Here is a 26,475-nt window from a genome sequence, read left to right on the forward strand (position 1 = left end):
TTCTTAATTATTCAGGTTTCTTCCAGCTCCCAAAAACAAGCACAACCTCTAGAGGCCCAGAACTGGAACAAGCACCTCCTGGCAGGTCAGAACTCTCAGCAGCAGAGTTCAGGGGAGCTGGGAGTGAAGTCTTTGCGTCCCTGAGCCTTTAGAACAGGAGGCCAGCGCACACAGGCCCTTGGAGATCTTCCTCAAGCAGGCTCAAAGCAAAGTTCCAGTCTTTGTCCTTTCCTTGGCAGAAACAGCAACTTTGGGCAAGGGTCTCTGAGCCCAGTCCAAACCAGTTCTGTCCTCACTGTTGCAATATGACCACATCAGGAGAACGGGGCTGGACCAAAGTACACTGTAAATCAATGGTAAAGTATCTGAGTCAATATGTCTGTAACAGACAACTTAAGCCATCTGTGCCAAGACGTTAATGCAAACCAGGCTTTTTGACCTTGGTAATAAGCCCAGGGGCGGTTCCTGTCCTGCAGGTTACAAGTAAGTTGTGTTTCTGTGCAGGAGGAAGACTGGAAATCCAGAGTAGGCATGACAGAAAGAAAATTGGTCTGTTGTTTTGGAAAGTGCCTAGTTTGCCATAATTGCATTGATGTTACCTAATAATGCACAAACTCAGGTGGTTTTGTCGTACTCTGGCAAAATTAGCCTGTATTTTTTCCAGATTGTACACGCTGACAAAACTTTGTTATTGTTTTCATTCGGGCAATATTTAGGAAGAGTGTGTTGTTGTTTCCCTTTAGCGAACACTAATGATTTTATTGTTATTTTTCACAATGTACAGTCATGTTTTATTATATCATGCACACTTTGAGATAAGTTGCCTCGTTTAACCTCTGCACTGCTTTTGATGATTGTTTTTATTTCCCTACAATGCACATATTAAGATGTTTTGATTGTTGTTTTCCAAAGTGCATACACTAAGATGACTGGGTTGTTGTTTTACACAGTGCACACCTTGAGATAGCTGAGTTGGTGTTTTCCACAGTGCACTCTGAGATTATTATTATTATTGGAGTTTTATATAGTGCAACCTATGCCCGAAGTTATCAGAGCGCTTTACACAAGCAACAGTTTTGTTACAGACAGACACATTCATTTTTGTTAGGCACAAGGGGGTTAAGTGATTTGCCCAGAATCACAGAATGTTGAGTGTCACTACCGAGACTAGAATCGGTTCCCCAACATCAAGGTCATCTTTCTTAGCCGTGAGTTGTTGTTTCCCACAGTGCACACACTAAGGTGATTCAGTTGTTGTTTTCCACAGCCCACATGTTGATATTATTGGCTTGTTGTTTCCCACAGTGCAAATACTAAGATGATTGGGTTGTTGTTTCCCACAGTGCACACGCTAAGATGATTGGGTTATTGTTATTCATAGCGCACATGCTGAGATGATTGATCACTTGTTTTCCACAGTGCACACGCTGAGATGATTGAGCACTTGTTTTCCACAGTGCACACACTAAGATGATTGGTTTGCTGTTTTTCACAGTACACTCACTGAGATGATTGAGTTCTTGTTTTCCACAGTGCACACACTAAGATGATGGGTTTGCTGTTTTTCACAGTACACTCACTGAGATGATTGTGCTCTTCTTTTCCACAGTGCACACACTAAGATGATTGGTTTGCTGTTTTTCACAGTACACTCACTGAGATGATTGAGTTATTGATTTTGCACAGTGCACATGTTGAGATGATTGAACTCTTGTTTTCCACAGTGCACAAACTAAGGTGATTGGGTTGTTGCTTTACATAGTGCACATGCTGAGATGATTTGTTTGCTGTTTTCCACAGTACACTCAATGAGATGATTGAGTTCTTGTTTTCCACAGTACACTCACTAAGATGATTGGTTTGCTGTTTTCCACAGTGCACGCGCTGAGAAGATTGGTTTGCTGTTTTCCACAGTGCACTCACTGAGATGATTGAGCTCTTGTTTTCCACAGTGCACACACTAAGATGATTGGTTTGCTGTATTCCACAGTACATTCACTGAGATGATTGAGTTCTTGTTTTCCACAGTGCACACACTAAGGTGATTGGGTTGTTGCTTTACATAGCGCACACGCTGAGATGATTTGTTTGCTGTTTTCCACAGTACACTCACTGAGATGAGTGAGTTTGTTGTTTTCCACAGTACACTCACTAAGATGATTGGTTTGCTGTTTTCCACAGTGCACACGCTGAGAAGATTGGTTTGCTGTTTTCCACAGTGCACTCACTGAGATGATTGAGCTCTTGTTTTCCACAGTGCACACACTAAGATGATTGGTTTGCTGTATTCCACAGTACATTCACTGAGATGATTGAGTTCTTGTTTTCCACAGTGCACACACTAAGGTGATTGGGTTGTTGCTTTACATAGCGCACACGCTGAGATGATTTGTTTGCTGTTTTCCACAGTACACTCACTGAGATGAGTGAGTTTGTTGTTTTCCACAGTACACTCACTAAGATGATTGGTTTGCTGTTTTCCACAGTGCACACGCTGAGAAGATTGGTTTGCTGTTTTTCACAGTACACTCACTGAGATGATTGAGCTCTTGTTTTCCACAGTGCACACACTAAGATGATTGGTTTGCTGTATTCCACAGTACATTCACTGAGATGATTGAGTTCTTGTTTTCCACAGTACACACACTGAGATGATTGTTTTGCAGTTTTCCACAGTACACGCGCTGAGAAGATTGGTTTGCTGTTTTTCACAGTACACTCACTGAGATGATTGAGCTCTTGTTTTCCACAGTGCACACACTAAGATGATTGGTTTGCTGTATTCCACAGTACATTCACTGAGATGATTGAGTTCTTGTTTTCCACAGTACACACACTGAGATGATTGTTTTGCTGTTTTTCACAGTACACTCACTGAGATGATTGAGTTCTTGCTTTCCACAGTGCACACACAAAGATGATTGGTTTGCTGTTTGTCACAGTACACTCACTGAGATGATTGAGTTCTTGTTTTCTACAGTGCACACACTAAGATGATTGGGTTGTTGTTTTCCACGGTGCACATATTGAGATTATTGAATTGTTTTCCACAGTGCACACCAACATGTTTTGGTTGTGGTTTTCCACAGTGCACACATTGTTGCTTTCCACTATGCACATATTGAGATGCTTGGGTTGTTATTTTCGCCAGTACGCTCACTAATAGGATTGGGTTGCTGCTTTCCACAGTGCATATACTGGGATGATTGGTTTGTTGTTTTCCACATTGCACATACTAAGATGATTGAATTGTGGATTTCCACAGTGCACACATCAAGATGTTTTGGTTGTTGTTTTCCACAGTGCACACATTGAGATGATTAAGTTGTTTTCCACAGTGCACATATTAAGATAATTGGCTTGGTTTTTTTTCCACAGTGCACACACTGATATTACTGGTATGTTGTTTTCCCAAGTGCACCTACTAAGATGTTTGGGTTGTTGTTTTCCACAGTGCACCTACTAAGATGTTTGGGTTGTTGTTTTCCACAGTGCACACATTGAGATAATTGAGTTGTTTTCCACATTACACATATTAAGATGATTGGGTTGTTGTTTTCCACAGTGCACACATCAAGATGTTTTGGGTTGTTGTTTTCCACAGTGCACTGATTGAGATTATTGAGTTGTTTTCCACAGTGCACATGCTGAGATTATTGGTTTGGTGCTTTCCACTATGCACATATTGAGAGCATTGGGTTGTTATTTTCGACAGTACACTCAATAAAATGATTGGTTTGCTATTTTCCACAGTGCACATGCTGAGATGATTTTGTTCTTGTTTTCTACAGTGCACACACTAAGAGGATTGGGTTGTTTCTTTCCATAGTGCACATGCTGAGACAATTGGGTTGTTGTTTTCAAAAGTGCACACTCTAGAATGATTGTGTTGTTGTTTTCTACAGTACAGAAGCTGAGATAATTGTGTTGTTGTTTTCCAGACATGGGATTAACATCATTGAAGATATGAGGCATCTTCTAAATGGTGTTACAGACCTGAACATTAATTTTGGAGGGCCGTCCTCCCAACTATTTGTCCATGGGCTACTTGCCTTCCCCGTTGGACTTGATGATTCTCATTGGTCATTTCTGGCTGCTGCACATTATGGTAAAGGTCGTGTTGTTGTGGCAACACATGAGAGCCAACTAACCACAGCTCATCTGAAGCCCTTCCTCCTGAATGCAGTCTCTTGGCTGGATGCAGGGAGGAAGGGGAAGATTGGCATGGTGAGTGATCTGTCGGGGTTTCATGAGATTCTCAAGGCAAACAATGTGGCAAGTGAATATTCTGATTTGATCCCAAGCCTTAGCGTCTACTGCTGCAAGTCATACAGTGATAGTGAGGCACAGAAAATCCAAGAGTTTGTGGCTGAAGGAGGGGGCTTGCTCATTGGAGGTCATGCCTGGTGGTGGGCCATACAAAATCCAGGCCAAAATGCTGTAGCAGACTATCCCGGCAATAAAATACTGAATACATTTGGAATCTCCATCCTGAGCCAAACCCTCACGGCTAAAACTTACAAAGCTATGCATCCAGATGAGGCGCCAAAGGTGTACCACTTCCGCAGAGCTCTTTTCAAGTTCTTGCAAGAGAACAGTGGGAAGCAGGATACAGAGCCATCTCCAGCATCTCAGATCATAAAACTGGGGCAAGACTGTGCTGAAATGTTGAAGCTCTCCGCAGAAGGCTCTGCAGCGGTCCACTCAATTCACCAAATGTTGAAGGATCTGCTGCACCACACTGGGATTCCCGAAGTGAGCAAACAAAAGCCAATTCAAAACCACTCCAACAAGTCCCTGCTGATTGAGTTGGCGACTTCGCTCTATGAACATTACCCCGAGTTGTCTGGGGTCTTCCAACACCCTAACGTGGCCAACATATCGGATGTCACTGTGTCCATTGATGCCAACAATAAAGGTAAGATGAAATCCTGAAGTATTATTGTCATAGAATTTATTATAAATTTTTTTTTTTTTGGGTGTTTGTTTTTTTGTTGTTTTTTTAAACCTTTATTAGGAACAAGAAACCATACAGTGGCAAATACACAGATTGATCACAGAAGAAGCAGGCACAATGTCAGGTACACAATAAAGCCAGTAAGGAAATTGGAATGTGGGTAGATCCAAATCACATAATACTCATTGTACTTGGAGGCACAGGTCAGCATGAAACAGAGACGGCATTGCATAGTAGGAACATATCACCGTGGAGAGGGAGAACAACACTTCCAGCGAGGCCCCACCTAACACAAGTCAGAAAGCAGAGCAGCGAGACCTCATAACAATCCTCAGCCGATAACAGGCGCATTGACATAAAATTTGATCACTTTTCAGTGGGTTGATTGGGACTGAAAAACCATAGCAAAATACACAGTTGCACCCAACCCCTGGACATGACAGTTTTATGATTTTAAGCAAATCTTTTTTTAATGCAAATATTGCTTTTATTCAGGGTCTTTAGTCCCCAGGTTATTTCGAGCTTCTCATGCTCCTGGACACGCATTGGACAAATGGTAATTACAATATGGTGTCAGAGATGTAGTCAGAAGCCAAAATACTGAAAGCAGCTCATGGGGTTGTTTGCCTGGTGGGTATTGCACCAGAGATTCCAGCACATGACAGGACTCCCTAATCATTGAAACAGGTGGGTACTAGTTTAGAATACCAGTTACACATCTAGTAAATTATTTTTGTAAAGAAAAGTACAGACTGGACAATCAATTATTGAGTGTTATTTCTGCGTACCTGTCAACGGTGATTACTAGCACACACCACCTCCATTGAGTAAGCTTTAGACTGCTCTGCAATGCTACCCTCTGAGAGTCAAGCACTACATTGGGGTGTTTGGTTCCCAGTGAAGAACAAATGTAGACCTATTATTTGTGCAGGCCTCAGAGATACTGCCTCATTTTCCAACAATTATTTACAAAATGTTCCAATTTGTCATGGGACTTTTTTGTGTTGTTATTTTTGGGGTTTTGTTTGTGGTTCACTGTAGCAGGGATTGCTGCTGGTACTTGAGCAGGGTCTCACCTCACTCCACCAAAACCCAATTTCCTACAGGCAGTTTATTGTTATGTTCACATCAGTGTGAACATATAATTTGCCTGCCTAGAGATGTAGGCTCACCTTTTTAAGCGTGAGCCAGAGTGTGTTTTACTGACTCTTATAGAGCAGACGCTATTGTGACCTGTTTATCCTACTGCACTCAAAGTATTTTCATGTTTCATCTTTCCTGAAAATTAAGCATTCCTTAAGATCAATTCTCAATATTTTTCACTTGCCTTGTGTTAGTCCACAAACAGTACTGGCTTCTGATTTAGTTTAGGGTGTAGTTTCAGCTGCTAAGGATATTTATAAATTGTTTGCCTTTTGACTATTTTTGTTTATTTGACTAGCCAATGCCTTTTTACATCTGTGTTTGATTGTCAATGTAAAAAAACCTTCATAGTTTCTACCTTGTTAATATCAATGTTAAAAATATCTACTTTGTTAATATTGTTTACAAAATATTGTTGTTAATAATATCATTTTTCATTATTGTTATGTATTTTAGTATAGGTTTTACCTGTATGTGTTACAAATTCTTTGTATATTTATTGTTGATATTTTTAGTTCGAGCTATTCATAGCTCTGAACTATTACAGTGTAAACAACCCAGTTGAACAAGCGCATTTCTCGCGGATTTCTCCCAATGCATGTTGTGTAGTGAACCGTGACCCTTCGCCAGGTGCGCGCTTGGCATCACACCCCATCCCCATATGCTAGTTCCCTCCCATTCGCTCGCTCCCCCGCCCCCCACCAGGCTCTTGAAGCGGCGCTCCACAGGTCATGAACAGGACCATCTACTGCATTCCTACTGCATTCCTAGAGAAAGGTCACGCTCGACAATACCCCCGAAAAGGCAGAAGCCACAAGCTTACATCTTTAATCGTTTTCATTCTACTGTCCACTGTTTACAGAGAACGGCAGAAAGGGGCCTCTCATACAATTCTTCAAGAAGAGCTACATCACACATTTAAGAAATATAGACAGTAAAATAAATGCTTTTTGTTTTGATGCAATACAAATTTTAGAAATAGAAATGTTTGCACGTGTGATCTTCCTAGGACTAGTATGTGTTCCTTTCTCACTGTCACGGTCCCATTGCTTGTTTTTATTCCCACTTAAAGCCCTGCCTCACCCTGCATCTCTGACTGCCCATAGTAATCTTGGCCTTCTAATTCACAAGACCTTATGTTTTCTGTGGTGTTTCCATCCAAACCTCCCACTCTGACAAAGCTAATAATTTCGCTATTTTCAAAACCAACACATAAGTAAAAAATGTGTCATTTACAATACCATAGCTCAAACTTTCTTGATGCGAGAATTATTGCATTGCAAATGCTTGTTTATATAGTTTTCAAATTTGCAGGTTTTTAAAATTTAATGTAATACTTCATTGTAATTTTTGGTGCTGTAGTGGTTTGGGGGTTTGTTGGGCTACAGGGTGGGAAGTAAAGTAGGTATCATTAATTAATAATGAATGTTAATTAGTATTTGAATATTTAATTGATGACTAACTGTGCAATATGCGTAATTAAGATATTTTGCAAGGTATATTTCAGGTGTCGGTTGTTGGGTTCATTAGGGAGAAAGAGTGGGAAGTTAATTAAAAAAATGAATTACTATTAGGTAATTATTATTAATTGTTTAATTGATAATTAATTATGTAAATTGTCTAATTATTATACTTTTTAAGATATATTTTAGGTGTAGGTTGTTGGGTATTTTTGGGTTACAGGGTGAGAAGTTAATTAAGAAATAATTTTTGATAATTCATTATTAATGTGTTATTAATTACTTAATTGATAATTATGTACATTTTGAAATTATCATATTTGTTTAGTTATATTTTTGGTGTGTATTGTTTAGTTCATAGAGGGAGGGGGTGGGATGTTATGCAAGTAATAATATATTCCTAATTATGTATTCATTTATTACAAGTTGTGTTACTTACCATGTGATGTGCTAATTAATTTTATGATTTTTAATTTCAATTACATTTTAATTGTTCGGTGTTTTAATTGTGGGAATATTGTGTGGTATGTTAATGAAATTAACACTAGTTGTTTTAATTGGTAGTAATTATTTAAACAAATAATTATAAAATTTGTTCAGTTGCAAAAAAATTAGACACATAATTTAGCAGTTTCAATATTGATATTTTTTGTTATTTAACAAAGTTTTTAAAATACGTCATTTGTTTCAAGTAAACTACTCTCCCTCTCTCTACTGTTGCACCAATTGGAGTGGAGTTGATTGGAGTTTTACCCCTCCTGTGTTTAATGATTTCTCTACTTTCGTAGAAAATGAAGTGGAAATAGCGTAGTTATTATTTATATAGTTAAATTGTTTTTATTAATATTGTTTAGATCAGTAGTGGTTGCTGGTATTTTGAAGTGGTGGAGCAGAGGGGTAGGGGCTGAGGGGGAATGCAAACTAAAGAAAAAAATAATAAATATTAAAATTACATTTACTTGCTCCAGTGGCCGCCGCCTTCCTCCCGATCCTCGTCTCCCGGACGTCCAGGAACTGCTGCACACTGCAGGCTCCCAGCTCCCAATCCCAGCGCTGCTCACATGCTGGAAATACTGCTCCAAGCATGTGTCTTCAAAAACTAAAACAAAAGCCAGTACTGAGACCTAATACAATAAACAATTTTTTTCACAGACTAAAAAGTAGATTTGTAGTCGTGATCTGGATTTAATCCATCAAAGTTTGTTTTTATTTTCAAAATTTTAAAAGAAGACAAAATACAAAATGTACAGCAACAGTGATTGAAAGACACAGACGTGAACACAAAAATTACCACACAATCCACTTCATTTAAACATCCTCCTTCATACTCGTTACCTGAATCCTAACCTGACTCAACTCACACTCGCATTAACACAAAAACAGTCAAACTACCAAAATCAGACGTGCAACAACAGAAATTGGATCCTACGTCAAAAAGTGGAATATTTTCAATTGCAAACAAAACGGGTTGTGCAGGGATAAATCTGATTTACAATGTCATCCTGCATACCCAGCACTAAATATAAACTTTAAAAGAAACCATTGACAGTACACATTTGTTTTGACACAGGATACAACAACAAGGTCGACGCGTTTCAAACCTCATCAGGACCAAAAGGAAATCTGAAAGAGGATACAAAGAAACCTCCTTGCATTCATGAACTTATTTGATATATCAAATTAAACATCAAATAACAAACGCCAGGCAAACTGAAAGCCTCCTACTTTAATTTTCAAAACTGTGCTTCAGTAAGTTCAAAGGAAGCGTGTATTTCTGTGAAAGAACAACATCATACTGTAAGTGCAAATTAGTCCGTTCTTGTTAGAGCCTCAAAGCAATTGATGCCTGGGCTGTCGAATACCACAGGGCGGACGCCACACAGGATGTCTGGGATTTGTAGTTTCAATTGCGGCTGAAATGTAAGATAGCGGTTTACTAAGGGCTTTAACAAAACTGAAGAGGAAGCAGTTTATTTCTTTTGAAGGAAGGATTTCCGGCCTTCAGCTTTACACCCTCACTGCTCCTCACAAGGACCTCTTACTGGACTATCGTTGGTGTTATGGCTCTGGTTGAGTACTGATTTGCCTGTTCTCCAGTGAGTGTGCATACTTATGTAGTGCACATTACAGAATGAACCACTTCTTGGTGCGGATCACCTCCATGTCGATTTCACGTGCTTAAGGGTATTTAGCAAAAGTGGAATGGCCTCATTTATGAGGCCTTACATGCACTTTTGTGCCACAGGAGCATCACTTTTTCAAAGTTCCGGCAGTGCAATGTGCCACTGTCATTCATTTATAAGGCCACTTAAAGTGGTTTTTCATGGCCTTATACATATGTGTCACTTTAACACAGAAGACTGCATGGGTGCTGCTGGGGACGTTTTCGCAACATCCATGGCTTTTTGACACTGCCCCATATTTACGAGACATTTGAACTCTGAGGCAGCACCAAAATGTATGCTTCCCCAGGGGAGGCGTAAGGGAGGCTCAATTAAGAGAAATATGTTTATTTTTCCTTGTTTTAGTTCGTTCGATGTGAGCTGCATTCTGCACTATCATCTTCGACATGAAAATGTGAGATTACTAGAGTCCCAAAGGACAGTCACATCACACTACTCTTTGGTATTCTATACTCAGATTGACTTGTGAGGATCAGTTTAGACAATCATATATGATCCTTACAGTTCAACATCTCATTCCCACATGCATGTCACCAGTCAGTGAACAAGTGTTTTGAAACACTATTGCAGATGAACCATCAACTGGCAAATGCACACTGCCCAACATGCAGGCAGTAATGCTGATATCAACAGTGGGGTTTGCACTCTAATTTCACTGTATAACCAGTACTTACCAATGGGAACTGTTGTAGTCACTGCATGTACTCTGCACACAATGTCATGTCACATGTAACAGGGCCACCATCACATAAGAGACTGTAGTGAAGGAACATCACTCCTCACACAAGCAAGGTGGGTTGCCTGTGTGGTACAATTATCACCCAGATTTACTGAGAACATGAGATGATTACTCACTTCACGCAGCCAGGTGTCTGCTCAAAAGGAGAAAGTTGGCTGTAGACAGGTGTCTGGTTTGTGCCAGTTCAGAAAGACAATAGGCAAATCACAGCAGCATGCACGAATTGTAAAGCCGAATTGCCTTTATCTACGTCTGCACTGAAAAATATGTGTTTATCTATAGCCCAGGCAATTTTTTATGGAGCTATATCTCAAAAAGACGAGCTGAGAGATAGTGGAACACAGTCGTCAGGCTTTATGCCTTTAAACTCAAATGCACCGGCGACAACAAATTCCCCTTATGAAGTAGTAGTTAAAGCTCAAGTCCATAAGGGTCCTAAATGAAATGAAATGAATTCGTACTTGTATAGCGCACTTATAACCTGAGGTGTCTTGGCACTGTACGCATACCGCTGTGGAATGCTTCCTGGCTCTTCCCTGTGAAATGTCCATTCCAGGCCACCCTCAAGGTGAAGCCAGACATCCCAGCGCTGTTGGGGCCCTTGTGGAGATTAAGCAAGCTACTGCTCAGAGTTGCAGAGTGGGACCCATAATTAGAGTAGGCACCGAGGCGAGAATTATCAGGTCCGGGGAGATTGAGTCCAAGAGCCGCCGAGGCGCGAATTGAACCCTGGTCCCGGGCCAGACCTCTGCACCATGGTCTGCCACTCTAACCATTGAGCCACACTTCTCCACCTCTTACCATCGAGCCACACTTCTCCACCTAAAGCCAGGCAGGTAAATGTACTGTCTACCCAAACGAAGTTGCAGCCTAGAATGAACTCTACACACCAAGTGGAAGATACGTTTTGGGGCAAAACCAAGTGTCACAGGCTCTCAAATGACAGTGATGCTTCTGTTATGTGTCTGGGTGAACTGCAAGCAAATCAGGGGAATCAAAGCTTTTTGACATCTCGGTCGCCTAAGACTGGGGCCGGGAGGATATGTGAGAGTCCAGGACCGTCTATGTTAGAGTTACCAAACAATAAGAGTATTCTGAGTCCATTTGGTTCAGGGATATGTGGTGGGGAACAGGTATTGGATGCTCACCCAATTCTAGTCCCTTTAAAAAGTAAAACCATAAATAGTCAACAAGGTGTACAGAACATTGATTAACTAGATAATTTGCTGAATTCCTCAGCTTTCTCGTTCCTAGATAAATATGGCATTTCACCCATACCTGATGACCCTTCTGCTATTTTTAAACTCACTGATAATAATGGTGTGTGGCAAAATTTGTTAAAAACAATGAATGCTATAACAACTGCACATGATTTCCTTTCAAATAAGCTTGAAATACAGATGGAACTTCTAAACCCATTAGCAGTCCCCTTGACCGGCATTGATACAAAACTACAACATTTGACAAGTTTGGTGGTTAAGGCTCAGACTGAGGTTGACGATCAATTGATAGGATGCTCATGTTCTCACATGTTAGATATGGTGTCTGATCTCCCTACAGTAGTAGAATCACTTGTGGAAGAAGTTAAAAAAATTGTTGGGAATTCATTTTCGGACTGAACCCCAGTTTATCATAACCAACTTGGGAGTCAGTGTACCTAGTGTGAACATGAAGCAGCAACATCCCCAGGAAGGGATGCACGTTGTTACAACGCATGCTTTAACCACGCATGCTTTTACAACAAATGTTTTTCAACGCAAGTCGTTACAACGACTTGCGTTGGGGGTTGCTGGATAGTGAAGAGTTTAATTTACTATTCCAACTCCAGTCCCCGTGGATAGTAGGGAAGGTGTTGAATAGTAAATTAAATCTATTACCTATCCTAGAGCGCCCCCCAGCGCAATTCGTTGTAATGACTTGCGTTGAAAAACCTGCGTTGTAAAATGCACTGCGTGGTAAAAGTTGCGTCGTAAAGGATGTTTCCCCCAGGAAGATGTGAGTCATAGTACTAGGGTGCCAGAGGAGTCTGGTGGGGTACCAGAGGTCTGTCTGGGCTTATTTACACGAATTGATGAAGGTCAGGCTCCTCAGGGAAATAAGAAAATCAAGTCAACTCAGATTGTTAATTCCCCATGTTCAAGCTCTGGAGGTAGTTTTTGTGAGGACAAGAAAAAGGTTGAGGGAAGCTCGAAATCAGGCCAAGAAGTGAGTCATTTCAGTAGTTACAGCAGTAAAACCCAGGGACTGTTATCCCATTATTAATCAAGCTAATAAGCATTGCCCAGTTCACGCCTGTGCCCAAGAAGGTCTGGAACCTCCCTCTGATTTACTGAAGCCTCTAAGTTGTGAGGCTCAGGCATCTGCAAATAGTAGGAAAAAGGAAGTTTTTACTACCATTGGTAAGGGAAACATCCTTTACAACGCAACTTTTACCACGCAGTGCCTTTACGACGCAACTATTACAACGCATGTCATTACAACGCATAGGGTTGTAAAAGTTGCGTGGTAAAGGTAGTGCGTGGTAAAAGTTGTGTTGTAAACGCTGTTCCCCTTCTAGATTGTCCAGGAGGGCAATAGATAATTAGTCCTGTCAAGGTAAAATTGTGGTTCACATACATTTTAAAAAGGCCACTTTTACTGTCCACGATAGGTTCTTTAGTCAGACAGCAGTTGTGAATACTTCTGTGTATTATTGCTATTCCGCCTCCCCTGCCGTCCTCTCTATTCAGCGTCTTTATTAAATAGCCCTGAGGAAGTGCTAACTGGGGTTCAGAGACACTGGTGGAGGTGAGCCAAGATTCTGAGAAGAATAGAAGGTCTGGTTCTTCCGATTGGATCAAGTCTTGTACATCAGCATGGTGATTCACCAAGGAGCGACAGTTAAGACTAAGAATTTTAAGAGTCTGAGGGGGGTTTAGCAGCAGGTCTTCAACTCTGCCAGTATACCTGTACTGATTGCAGTGGGGGCGCCAATCAGCAGGGCATCCGGCCTGCTTAATACAAGGGTTTCAGTTAGTTCTAACTATCAGTAGTTCTTTGGCAGAATATGCCAGTCTATTTGTCACCAAATCACCAGAGTGTCTGTCTCACAGCGGCACACCTGCTGCACGCGTCCACTGCGCTTCCGCACCTTGACCGTCCTGAAGAGGCAGGGGGGCACAACTGTCTCCTCCCCACCTCGCATCTAATTGGGCAAGGCCACCAATCAGTGCAGATCGTTTCGCTGGCGGCAAAAGGCCAGAAATAGGGAGGGTAAAAGCGCTGCAAGGAAGTAGCAAGAGCGCCGTGAAAAATAAAAACACAACAATGGCTAAGAACAATTAAAAGGACTGTAGTCCCACACCGCAGAAGCTCTCATTCGCAGTAGTCAGTTTTAGCGGATATGCCCATTTCTGAGGTAAAATGTGCCTTGTCACAAAAAACATACATTTTTTAAATCTAGCTTGTTCAATGGCTTCAATGCTGTTTCTTACAAAGGATATCTCTGTACTCCCTTATGATCTCATCCATGCACCTGCTTGTATTCTTAGTAAGAATGTATTCATGTGATTAATCCTAGCAACGTCTATGATAATGTATGTATGTACCCTCTACCCAACCCCATTGCAGGTTAAATATGTGGCTCACAGATTATTATTTTTTTCAATATGCACATCTTAGAATCAACTAGGTATGAGTTTCTTAAAAATAATCTTTAGTCTATTTAGCACTCAGTTCTTGGGGTGTTTTAGCCATTTCCTCATGATTTTCCTTTTAACCATGTGTGACCTCTGGCAGGAGCTGCAGCTTGGAGAAGCACCGGCCTTTACCTCTATCCAAAGCAGAAAGCATCCATTGAACTCCCATCATCAGCCATCGGAGCAAAGCTGAAGGTAAGACACTGCTTGTCCTGAAAAGAGCTGTATTTGATGTTATCCCAACCGTGAGGTCTGTGAATGGCATAGTGTGTCCCTACTAGGAAAGGCAATGCCCCTGAATATAAAAGATAGAAGCATGTAAATATTGAGGACAAAAATTGAATTAAACATTTCAAAAAGTAAGCAATTACACATTTTCTATACCTAAAGTCATGCACGCACACACACAAACACACACACATATATTCACTGAAAAAACCAAAGGTTACAGGGATGACATAGTTAGGGTCAGATTTCACTCATATAAAACCAGTGAAATTCAGTAGTTATAATTAGATGAGCTAACTATGACTCATGCCCCCAGCAATGCACTGCTAATGACCTTACATATTTCATCACTCATGACATGGTCAGTGACATCTCTGATAACATCACTGATGGCATCTCACTATACCGTCCCTGTGACCTTTGTTTTTTTCTTTCAATTTCAAAGGTTTTTTAAATATTAATTCCTAACTACAACTTTACTGTACCCTTTGTTTTTTTCAGTGAATTTTTACAGTTTTTGTAAGTAGTAGTCCATTTGCAGTGTGGTGGAGAAAGGAGGCGTGGCTTCCATCAACCTCTAATCAATCCCACTGAGTGGGAGTTACTGGAGATAACAGGAGGGATAGTTAGCGCCAAGGACCCTAAGCAGCCAAGGGGACTTCATCCACCAACCAGCAGTGTGCCAGGAGGTGGTAGAGAAAGGGGGTGTGGCCTCCAAAGACCTCTCAGCAATCCTGCTATGTGGGACTTACTGGAAGTAACAGGAGGGGTAGTTGGTCCCAAGGGCATCTTTGGGGGGCAACTACCCCTCCAGTTACCTCCAATAAGTCCCACAAAGAGGGAGTGCTAAGAAGTCTTCGGAGGCCATACCCCCTTTCTCTACCCATCTGTAAACACAGCTCCTGGTGCACCTCCGGTTGGGGGATGAAGTCTACTTTACTCCTGAGGGACCTTGGCGGCCATGAATACCTCCTGGTACCTCCGGTAGGTCCTAGACAGTGGGAATTATGTGGGCTGGCCGGAGGCCCAGTCACCTTTTTCTATCACTCTGCAAATGTGGCTACTACTTGATAAAACGTGGACATTCACTGCAAAATACCAAAAGTTACAGGGCTGTTATAGTTAGGAATTAGCATTTAAAAAACCTTAGAAATTCACTAAAATAAGAGGTTGCAGGGACTTTATAGTTAGGCTCAGGTTTCGCTTGTACAAAACCAGTGAAATTCAGCCGTTATGGCATCACTGATGACATCCTCCATATAATCTCTGATGCACCCACTCATACCCCCATATACCCTTTCCTATACCCACTCCTACTTCCACACTATAATTCTCAAACCCATTCACACGCCCTTAACAGTACTTACACAGCCACTCAATGATTCATAGATCAAACCACACATTCACTAACTCACCCATACAGCCACCCATATAGCTACTCATTCACTAATACAGCCACTGACATATCTACTCATACACCCACCGAGTCAGTCACCCATAGAGTTACTCACACACCTACTAAGCAAACCATACAGTCAATCACACAGCCACTTAGTCACCCATACAGTTACACACACACTCACTCAGTGACCCGTTGGGGTAGCTGTGCGCTATATCAAAATACACTAAATAAATAAAATAAATACAAATAAATAGGTACTAACACATACACACCTATACAGTCACTGACACAAGCACACACTCACCCATACAGCCATGCTCACATTCACTCAATCACCCATACAGCATGGAGCCCAGCGAAGCTACCATAATCTGTGTGCGGTCTGATTACCCATACTCATGACTGTTCATGTGAAATAGAAGCTTACCCTATTCACACAATATGACGGATTCCCCTCACACAATAGGGGACTCCTTTCCACGCTGCCTGGGATGTCTGTGATCCATTGGTCCCCACTAGCATTGATGGATGTAAATTGTAACTGCATGTGATTCCTAAACAATGACAGAACTCCTTCATAGAGTCCTCCTTGAAGAAATAATTTGGTCCACTGGTCAAATCGTAATGAATGATGGAAAGTATAGCCGTGCCTCATTTTCACTTGCTGACTGCACATACCTGACCCCACAGGTGCAGATTGGATGCCATACGGATGACCTCAGCAATAGCGAGGAGCTTTTTCGCCCACCCGTAGTAGTGAAGGTCAGCCAGGTTAAGAGTGAGAAGATGGCCATCTCCAACCTGTGGGGCGGCCTCATCTATATCCTGGTGCCAGCCGGATGCCAGCTTGGAAAATTGCCGGTCACCGTAAAAGGGGTTGTGCGTGCACCCTTCTACAAACATGGTGTGTACTGTGCACATAACTTGGGTAGAACATAGAGAATATAAACCGTTACTAGGAGTAACTATTGAAGCATTGATGTTATGTGGTCGGATTCCTAATGTGACCTACAAGGAGGGACTGCTACAGGTAGGTTAGCTTTGAGAGCTGAGATTGCTGATTTAGGGAAACCTGCCACTGTCTATATGGAAGACCTTCAGAGCCTGTATGGAAGATCTGACATCATCTGGAGAGATGGTGGTTTTACTTTTCATTGAGGTGTGCATGTGGTATGCTGCTTCTTGTCTTAGATTATTGGCATGATCAATGGAATTCATGGAGCTGTCAATTCAAACCACTAGAAATCTGGCTTATGGTACCAGATTCAATGTGATCCCTTAGGTGGTTAATACATTTTTGTGCAGGTGGGTGTTGACTTTAGGAATGGAGGAGTATGACTTCAGTCATCATAAGGTCCAGCTTCAGAAAGAAGGATTTTGTCTACTTGATTAGCCTTTGAAGGAATACTTCCAGGTGGATTATATTTGAAGTATTAGAATGCTTGAGGTAAAGCTGAGTCTTGTAACTCAGTGGAATATAATGTTTTGATCTTGAATCATTTCCAACAGGGGATCCATATAAAAGTTAAATGGAGGCAGGGAGAGGATGATTCCGTGACACACAACAATTTAAAGTGTAAGTCGACAGTTCATGGTAGTCAAGCTTAATGAGTTGTGTTCTAGGTGAATGGAACATCTGCAACCACTCCTGTACTAATCCTTCTAGGCCCAATCTGGGCAAGAGGATGGCGAGCAAGGTTTTATCGTTTAAAATGTTGAATACTGCCCACAAGTCTATGGGTCCGATTAACAAAGGTAAACAGAACAAAATTGTAAATTTAGACCTAAAGTCTAAGTTTAGACCTAAAGTCTAAGTTTAGACCTAAAGCTAGACTTTTAGTCTAAGTAAGACTTTTGCTCTGAACTTAGACCAAAAGTCTAACTTTACTGCTAGTAAAGTTAGACTTTAGATCTAAACTTAGACTTCAGGTCGAAAGCTAAACTTTTGGTACAAGTTTATGTTTGTGAATCAGGCTATAAAGGAGCAAGTAGGGAGGGATCTCCTTCATCCGGGGAGCATGAGGATACCCTCTGTGGCATGGAGAGTGGATGAATCCAGGCTTTTTCAGTCAAAATACAGAGCGAATTTTATTTAGGACTTTGCTCCTGGTTCTATATGTAGTAGTCCACTTTCTAAGTGATTTTACCAACAAACTGAGGGACCGATTCACAGAACTTATCTGAGATAAAATCCTAAACTTACTACTTTTTGTATTCACAGAAGGCTTTTAGTAGTAGTAGTTAAGTTAGGACTCCTAACTTTACTACTACTAAACTGAGATAAAAATCCTAAACCTACCACTTTTGGTATTCACAGAAGGCATTTAGTAGCATTAAAGTTAGGAGTCCTAACTTTACTACTACTAAATGCCTTCTGTGAATACCAAAAGTAATACGTTTAGGTTTTTATCTCAGATTAGTTCTGTGAATCGGCCCCTCAGGGTTTAACTTTGGCCTAATGAAGTAGAGGGCTAGCATTTCTATCCAGTAAAGTGTTTGATGACATTCTACAGTTTTTAGGACTATGGTAGAATACGCTCTCACCGAGTTTTGATCAAGGTTTCTGGCAGATGTTCTTCTCTATACCTTGATGGAGTTGTGGTATTAATAATCTTACGGAGCTCTTGGATTTTAGGAGACTGAATCTTTGTGCATAGTTTTGATTTTCATTGTGAAGAATTCAACTATCGCCTCAGCCTTGACCTAATGGGTTGGAAAAGGAGTACGGGCCTGATATTAGCTTCTCTGATCTTTTGTTTCTGAAGGACTTGTTTTTCACTGTGAGAACCTTGTGCCATATTAAGATTTTAATGGATGGAATACTCTGTCTCAAACATGGCAGATGTCTTGCCCGCTGTAGTGAAACTGCATTGTAGCCTATGGCACTTGAAAACGGTGAACAGGATAACTCCCTGGAGTATCTCGACTCCACAACTTCAAGTAAGGCCCTAAGTCTCAATAATTAATTATTGGTGCAGAGATACTTCAAAATAAACAGTTGTGGGGTTGTTTTCTGCACAAATGACCACTACTTCTTTTCCTTTTGAATAACCTCCTCTGGCTGAAAGGACTACACACAAGCCATTCCAGCATTCAGGGGCAGGTGTGGGAATTCCACTTTGACACAGTGTTTTTTGCCTATGCTCAGAGGTTTAGTTAATAGGGTATACAGAGAGTAACTCATATTTATGCCTTGGGGCTGGCTTGTCCTGGTCTTCTGATTGGATAATAAGTACATTAACTTCATCTCTGATTCTACTACAGGAGAAACCACTGACTCTGCCTGGCTGGATACCATCCGGCACTACCCTGCCCCTTGGGCAGAGTTTGCGACTGACAATATCATCCTCACCGTCCCTACGGAGTTCGCTCAAGTGGTGGAGAAGCCCAGCGCCCTGATGTCCTTGTGGGACCGCATGATGGCAGCGGTTGCCGAGCTGGCTGCCCTCCCTATGCCCTTCTCAAGGCCAGAGAGAATTGTGACAGATGTTCAAATATCTGGAGGTCAGTACTACACCTTGCCATTTTACTCCTGTACACCACCACCTTGAGTTTGTACACAAGTGGCACTGGTGGTAGGACAAGGGCATGCCACACACCAGGGCAAGTTTAGAGTTCACACTGACTATTCAATTGTTCCAGTTTATTGATTCTTTACCGCTTGATCAAAAAAAATCGTTGCAATTAAGACAGTAAAAGAAAAAAGAAAAAATTACAAAAAAGAAGCGCAGTTCTCAGTTTTTTGGGACAATATGTGACTGAACAAGAAGAATGTTACTATGGTTACATGCTGAAACACAACACCAAACCACACATAAACATCTCTTTTACACACACACCAGATATTCTTAAAACTGATAACATATTATCATTACATTCCCAGAAACATACATATTACATTGTGCAATATGCAATAAAGTACCAATGTGCACAAACTAAATCATTACACACCAATGTGCAAATGAGCAATAAGGTGTCGATGCATGATTAAAGCCGGTTATCTGAAATTGCCTTAATTCTAGAATTTTAAGCCTTAGGTTCCTTTTTGCAAATGAGCAGTAAAAGTACTCAGGGCCTCATTTATGAGAAGTGATGCATCGCTGCATAAAAGCAGCGATGCGTCACTTCTCAGTGCGCCCTCCTTGCGACATGATTGATGCATCATATTTACTGTAAGACGCATCATGTCGCAGATACGTCAGTATTTCTGACGTATCTGTAGGCGCAAAAGTGACGCATTGCTAGAGTGTGTCACAAAAGTGACGCTACTCCAGCAATGCATCCTTTCACATGGGGCCAGCCCCAAATGAAAGGGCCTGCGTCAGTCTTACGCCTGCTGTGAGGCAGGCGTAAGAAATTGAATCAGTATAGTCCTAGAAGTGGCACAGTGAAATCTTATAGATTACACTGCATCACTTCCATGACCCTTCCTTGCGTCAGAACGCCCCCCGCATACATTATACCTGGCGCAAGTATAATGTGGCGCAGGGGTTTACAAAGTGACGCATCTACCTAGATGCGTTACTTTGTAAATATGGTGCAACAAGGCGCAGTTTTTACGCCGCAGCACACTCCCACGAAAAGTTACGCACCGGCAGCGTAAAAGTAACGCACAGCCTCATAAATAAGGCCCTCAGTATTTTACATATTTCCTGTAGGGCCTAAATATTGTGATAATTGGACCTTAAATCGTGTAAAATGTCAGCAACCTTAAAACAGCCAATGTGATTCGTAATTCCTTCAGACAACCCTTAGGGATCGAGTGCCAATACATTTTCAGCATTACCCAAAAATATAACAATTAACATAGCAATGGAATGGACTCGCCCGATAAACATAAGATAAGGGCCTGGCGGGCTGATCTTACCCCTGCTTTAAGGAATAAAGGTTTTAAAAGTGTGTGGCATATTGAAAGTAATTTAGGGCACACGCATACTATGTGTAATAAAGTATCGCGTGGCCACCCACACAGTCTACATTTAGTATTTGGCCATTGCTGAATCCAGTTCGGCGTACCCCCCTTGGTTGAATTTAAGGCCAAAAACCTTTTTTCAGAAATAATTCTTCCATTTGTGCCAAAAAATGGGCTCTCAAATAGGGCTGGATTCACAGAGACTGATGTGAATTAATCATAGTCCATGAATGAGTTTCATCCGCTAAGGCTATTTTATCCGCATTGAGTAAATTTTAATTTATTTTTTTAAGATTTGTTCAAAACTGGCAATTGTCAGTTCCATGAGCCTATCTGCAAATCGAAACTCTGGAGAAATATTAAGATATAATATCTCCAAATGGCTGTATTAGGCAGAATTCATTATTTCTTGCCAACATATGTTCGCCAGGGGAACAGGGTCAGATGAAAACATAGAATACATGACTTTCAAAAATGACCCTCACGAAACCATGGACTGTCTATAAAGGCCAAACTCCAGTATGATTTCAGCTTGGCCAATTGACCTGGGAATCCCAAAGATTGATTTATAGGCCTTAATTATTAATAGGTCCAGTAGTTTCAAATCTTTCCCTCTAGTAATAGGAAAGCCATGTGTAGTTGTTGGCTGTAGCTTTGCTCTCATGACTTTGAGGAGATGGTCATATGACTGACATCTCAAAGGGCCCGATTCACAGAACTAACTTAAGACAAAATCCTAAACTTACTACTTTTGCTATTCACAGAAGTTAGGATTTTGTCTTAAGTTTGTCTTAAGAAAAACTTAAGACAGACTTAAGACAAAATCCTAACTTAAGTCTGTCTTAGGTCTGTCTTAGTTGTGTCTTAAGACAAAATCCTAACTTCTGTGAATACCAAAAGTAGTAAGTTTAGGATTTTGTCTTAAGTTAGTTCTGTGAATCGGACCCTATGTTTTATGCAAAGGCATAAATTAAGGTTGCAGTTTTTGCCCTTAAATCTTTAAAATGACTTTTAAATGAGACTCTGTTGTCAAATAAAATGCCCAAATATTTGTATGGCTTTACCACTTCAATTGGAGCTCCTCCAGCCCACCATGAATCTGTCTTTGATTATGCCAGGCCGATTTTGATGATTTTAGTTTAGACATTCAATTCCAGGCCATTCATTAGGATGTAATCATCAAATGCATTCATCAATCTTTGTAGGCCTATCGGGGTTTGACTCAGCAAGATAGTATCCTCTGCATATTGTAAATACAAAAGATGCTCCTCACCTATTTTTTGGAGGATGGGCGTTAACAGTCTCTAGGTGCTGAAGTAGATCTGACAAAAATAGATTAAAAAGGCAGGGAGCAAGAACTCAACCTTGCTTAAGACCATTAAAAGATGTAATTTCTTGTGATGAAATACCACCGGCACCTACCTTGAGCTGGCCCAAGTGTTGGTATAGGGGAGCATCAAGGCATCTAGCAATGTTCATGGAAAGGCCCAACTTACCATTTTTTTCCCAAACTGAAGTCCTAGGAACTGAATCAAAAGCTGCTTTTAAATCTATGAAAGAAATATATAGATTTAGTTTTTTTAAATGCCCCGCTCCACTAATAAAGTAAGGGCCAGCAGGTTGGTAATAGTAGATTGACCCTGACGAAAACCTGTATGATTGATTGGAATAAAGAATAAAGGAACTGAGTTAATGAACTTTGGCATTGGTTTTGCTCTGTTGGCTACTTTCTATAGGATTTCAATGAATTATGAAGATTGAATTTGTGATGAAGATTTTTGATGTGTGAAGGGAAAAGAAAAAAGAAAAAAGAAAATAAAAAGGAACTGAGTTAATGAACTTTGAATAAGAAAGAATTGGACTTGTTTCTTCTTTTCTCTTAAGATTTACTAGCAACTGCTATACTGTGCTCGGGGACAATATATTTTCATTGTATATTTTCTGTGTTTACACAGAGAAATTTGGGGACGTGAGTGGCCATTTTCCCTTGTTCCCTTGAGCCATTTACTTAGAAGAGATGTTGTTGGTGTTGCGCAGAGCTGACCCAGCCACGAATCTTGAATTGTTTCTGGAATAATATTTTGTTGTGCTGCCCAGTCTTACGGATCAATCAATAGACGGGAGGCACTGACTATTCGATTGTCCACATTTTACCTGATTCAAAGTTGACTTTTTAATGAGTTGTTAGGAAGGCAGCATTACAGCTCATCACATTTAGGTTTCTGTCTAAAGTGGAATAAAGCAGCAGTCCACCTCGCAAGATCAGCTTTCGCTTGCACTCGAGCGGGCTGGAGGAGTCACTATTTTGAAGATCAGACCAGGAATTAGTTTGTTTACTTAAATTTATAAAATTGCCTTCGCTATCAACGACATATTACAGTAATATCTGTGCTTATCCTGAGAAAGCCTTTGTGAGTACAAAGTACCAGTACTTGACTGAGAGCAATACATTGAAATCTATTCACATAGGCTGCACGGAAGGCTTGGTTGGGATGCTATCAGGTGCATGGAGACCTTCTGTTGTTAAAGTCTCACAAACTGTCTCTTCATCCTTGTCTTTACAGCTCTTTTTGTTATATTTGAAGCCTTCAATCCTATCCCACACCTCATAGTTCTCACCGACACATGCACCCACCACTCTCGTATCACTTATGGAAAGATCAGCCGGGTGAGAGTCAGCGCCGCTCAGCTTTTCATTCTTGTAGGTGCAGGGGCCTGGTCAATGAGATACATTATTAGCAACCACAGGGGCTGTCCAACAACCCTGAACCAGGGACAGTCAATCGATACACCTAACAGTAGGAGAACATCAAATTTAGAAAAAACAATAAGTAATAGACATTAAGTAAATAGAGAAGGAAGAAATTGAAAAAAGAAAAAAAGTAAGGAAGCCTTTCAATCCAAAAGCACAATTTTTATTATCAAAAATTATTATGATTTATTATACATAGTAAAAAACCTTTTAAAACAGTTACGCTCACGACGGAGGGCCTGATTCACAGAACTAACTTAAGACAAAATCCTAAACTTACTACTTTTGGTATTCACAGAAGTTAGGATTTTGTCTTAAGTTTGTCTTAAGACAGACTTAAGACAGACTTAAGACAAAATCCTAACTTAAGTCCGTCTTAAGTCTGTCTTAAGTCTGTCTTAAGACAAACTTAAGACAAAATCCTAACTTCTGTGAATACCAAAAGTAGTAAGTTTAGAATTTTGTCTTAAGTTAGTTCTGTGAATCGGCCCCAAAGTGCTGGTATACAAAAAACATATCACAAACCAGACAAGTGTCAAACAAAAACCTTACATGTTACACTAAAGGAACAACACACACAAAAATATAATGTGTCCTCCAACAATTTCGGGCACAGAAAGCGTCGACGGCGTTTCGACCGTTGTGTTACTACACGGTCATCTTCAGGACTCACAATTTACTTGAGCGTTAGCAGTTTGTATAAAAACATTCGGACCAATCATAATTTGATGGTCATCCACACGATTTTGAAAGATATGTGCCACAATTGGAGTTCAAATAGGGCACTGTATCAAAGACACTTAGTTCAGTCTGTCCTTAGTGACAAAAGTCCACGTAATACTCGCCCATTTAATCGGCGGCTATTTTGAAGTACACGAGGAAATCAGAAGAGCTTACATCCGTAATGCTCTCCGGTCAATGAGATACAGCATAGGTGGCCCTCTCCGTGTACTCAGTTCTAGCACATTATTGTTAGGGGTGAGCGACAAATTCCGTTCTGCTTGTGGAACTTGCAAATATTTTGTCATTTTCGCGTTCAGCCACGAACGCGAAAATGACGGAAATTCCACGATCCGCGGCTGAATGGAATTCGGGGGGCATGCCATGTACTGTTCCTCATCAAAAAACTGTGGTGGGTCCTCTTGGCTCTTTCTTTCCGTCCGTCTCTATCTCGATCCTACTGACTTGCTGGCAAAACTTCCTCCATTTATTCCCCAGTGAAATGGATCCAAAATCGAATTAAACTCTGTTGCTGGAAAAGCAGTCTGGTTCTTTCATTTTTCTCTTTCAAAGTGCAGCGTCTGGAATTCTCTGGCAAACACAGTAGCGCCACTTTACCAGCAATACTTTTGACGGACGCAGCAAAATCTCTGTGAGCACGCAAATTTCACGTGCTCGCAGAGATTTCTTGCCGTTTCACAGAAGTTTGCGAAAGGCAACTTCGAAAATACAGCCCACCCCTATTAATTGTCTCATGCATATTGCAAAAGTCCACAATGGATTTAAAAGTACTGGTTGCAATGTGCAGCCTGGGTGTTGCGACCAGTGTTTCATAAATCTGGCCCTTTGCTCACAAGGTCCACCACTTCATGCCAGTGTTAGACTGCTGCATGAGTGAACATGAATGATTGGGACCTGCTAGGGAATGATATTTCATGCAGGTCAAGGGAAGAGCAGTGACACTTTGTAGGCTTTCTGTTTTCCGAGTACAGTCTGCAGTGTAGACAGCTGATATGTTATGACTGGCAGTGAGAAAAGAAGATTAATGGTAAGGATGGGTGGCAGAGTCTTTTACCATGGACCACAAAAGTCAGTCCCACCTATGGAAGAAGCACCAGAGCATCCATTGCCCACATCCACTGTACAGCAGCAGGGTGACATAATACAAACCTATATTTGTCAGCACACAAAACACAACTGGCACTCACCAACAGCCCTCAGCTGTTAGCTGCAAGTGCAACACTACTCATTAGTAACATCTGGGCAATGTGGTCCATCTTTGCAAAGTTGCTTTTCTTCCAGTGAATCAAAGCTTGAAAACTGATAATTTATTATAACACTTCCTTTCTTAGATTAATATCTATTATTTTTTCTAATCTTTCAGTTTCTCAGTCCCAGACATGTATTTCGTTTTTGATGAGCTCTTAGATTGAGCTCAGCAGATACTGATTGTCAAACATATTTACAGCATTCACTTGAGAGAGCACCACCTTCATGAATGTTCATCAAATAGCATGTTACTGCTCTGGTGCATAGCCATTTGCTGGGGGAACCATGTTACGCAAAAAAGGCCACAGTTTGGCATCCCTCAAAATAGTCCTGCCGCTTACCAATAACCTTCCGCTGTGGGTTTCAAGTGAAACAATTCTCAGTAACCCTACCTATGAATCCTTGATAACTAATAATTCCTTACAATATTTCTTTTTCTTACCTTGATACCCATTTGTTTCCTCTATCTTTTAATTTCTCAGAGCCCCAGACACGTGTTTCGCTTTTCATGATCTCTTTAGTAGAACAGAGTGTCAAACATCTTTGTACCATAACATTTAAGGACCAGTGGCAGGATACCAATCACCGGGCCACAACATAATTTAGCAATTTAATTTAATTTAATTTAATTGTGGGTTTATATAGCGCTAGAATCAACTCCCGGAGGAGTATCTCCGCGCTTCGACCGCTGGGGAACCCGTCCTGGCTCACCCTGAGAGATGGTCCCTAATGGGTATCTCTAAGGTGCGACCAAGCATCCCCGGCGGTCTGGGGGCCGTTGTGAAGATGAGGCAAGCTAATGCCCAGAGTTGCCGAGTGTGGTCCCTGACTGGAGTAGGCACCGAGGCGAGAATTATCGAGCCCACTGACCCTGGTCCACGACCCTGCCGCGTCGGGAATCGAACCCTGGTCCCGGGCCGTCCTCTGCTTACGGGTCTGCCGCCTCTAACCAGTGAGCCACACCACTTCACAATTCAGCAATTGGTAGAACTATACTGCAAACTGTTGGGAATGCACAAAAATCCATGAGTGG

At 41.2% G+C, this 26,475-nt stretch overlaps 1 protein-coding gene across 1 annotated transcript in view; it reads left to right on the forward strand.

Annotated features, from left to right (window-relative positions):
• The window catches only part of LOC144774143 (TRPM8 channel-associated factor homolog), a 63,465-nt gene that overhangs the window by 15,983 nt on the left and 21,007 nt on the right, over positions 1 to 26,475 (forward strand). Inside the window, exons 2-5 of the mRNA XM_078659162.1 lie at positions 3,942 to 4,918; positions 14,260 to 14,354; positions 16,480 to 16,693; positions 19,054 to 19,293. Coding sequence (XP_078515288.1) covers positions 3,942 to 4,918; positions 14,260 to 14,354; positions 16,480 to 16,693; positions 19,054 to 19,293 — 1,526 coding nt within the window. The remainder of the gene's footprint in view (positions 1 to 3,941; positions 4,919 to 14,259; positions 14,355 to 16,479; positions 16,694 to 19,053; positions 19,294 to 26,475) is intronic.

Source organism: Lissotriton helveticus, chromosome 8, assembly GCF_964261635.1.
Source record: "Lissotriton helveticus chromosome 8, aLisHel1.1, whole genome shotgun sequence".
NCBI lineage: Eukaryota > Metazoa > Chordata > Amphibia > Caudata > Salamandridae > Lissotriton > Lissotriton helveticus.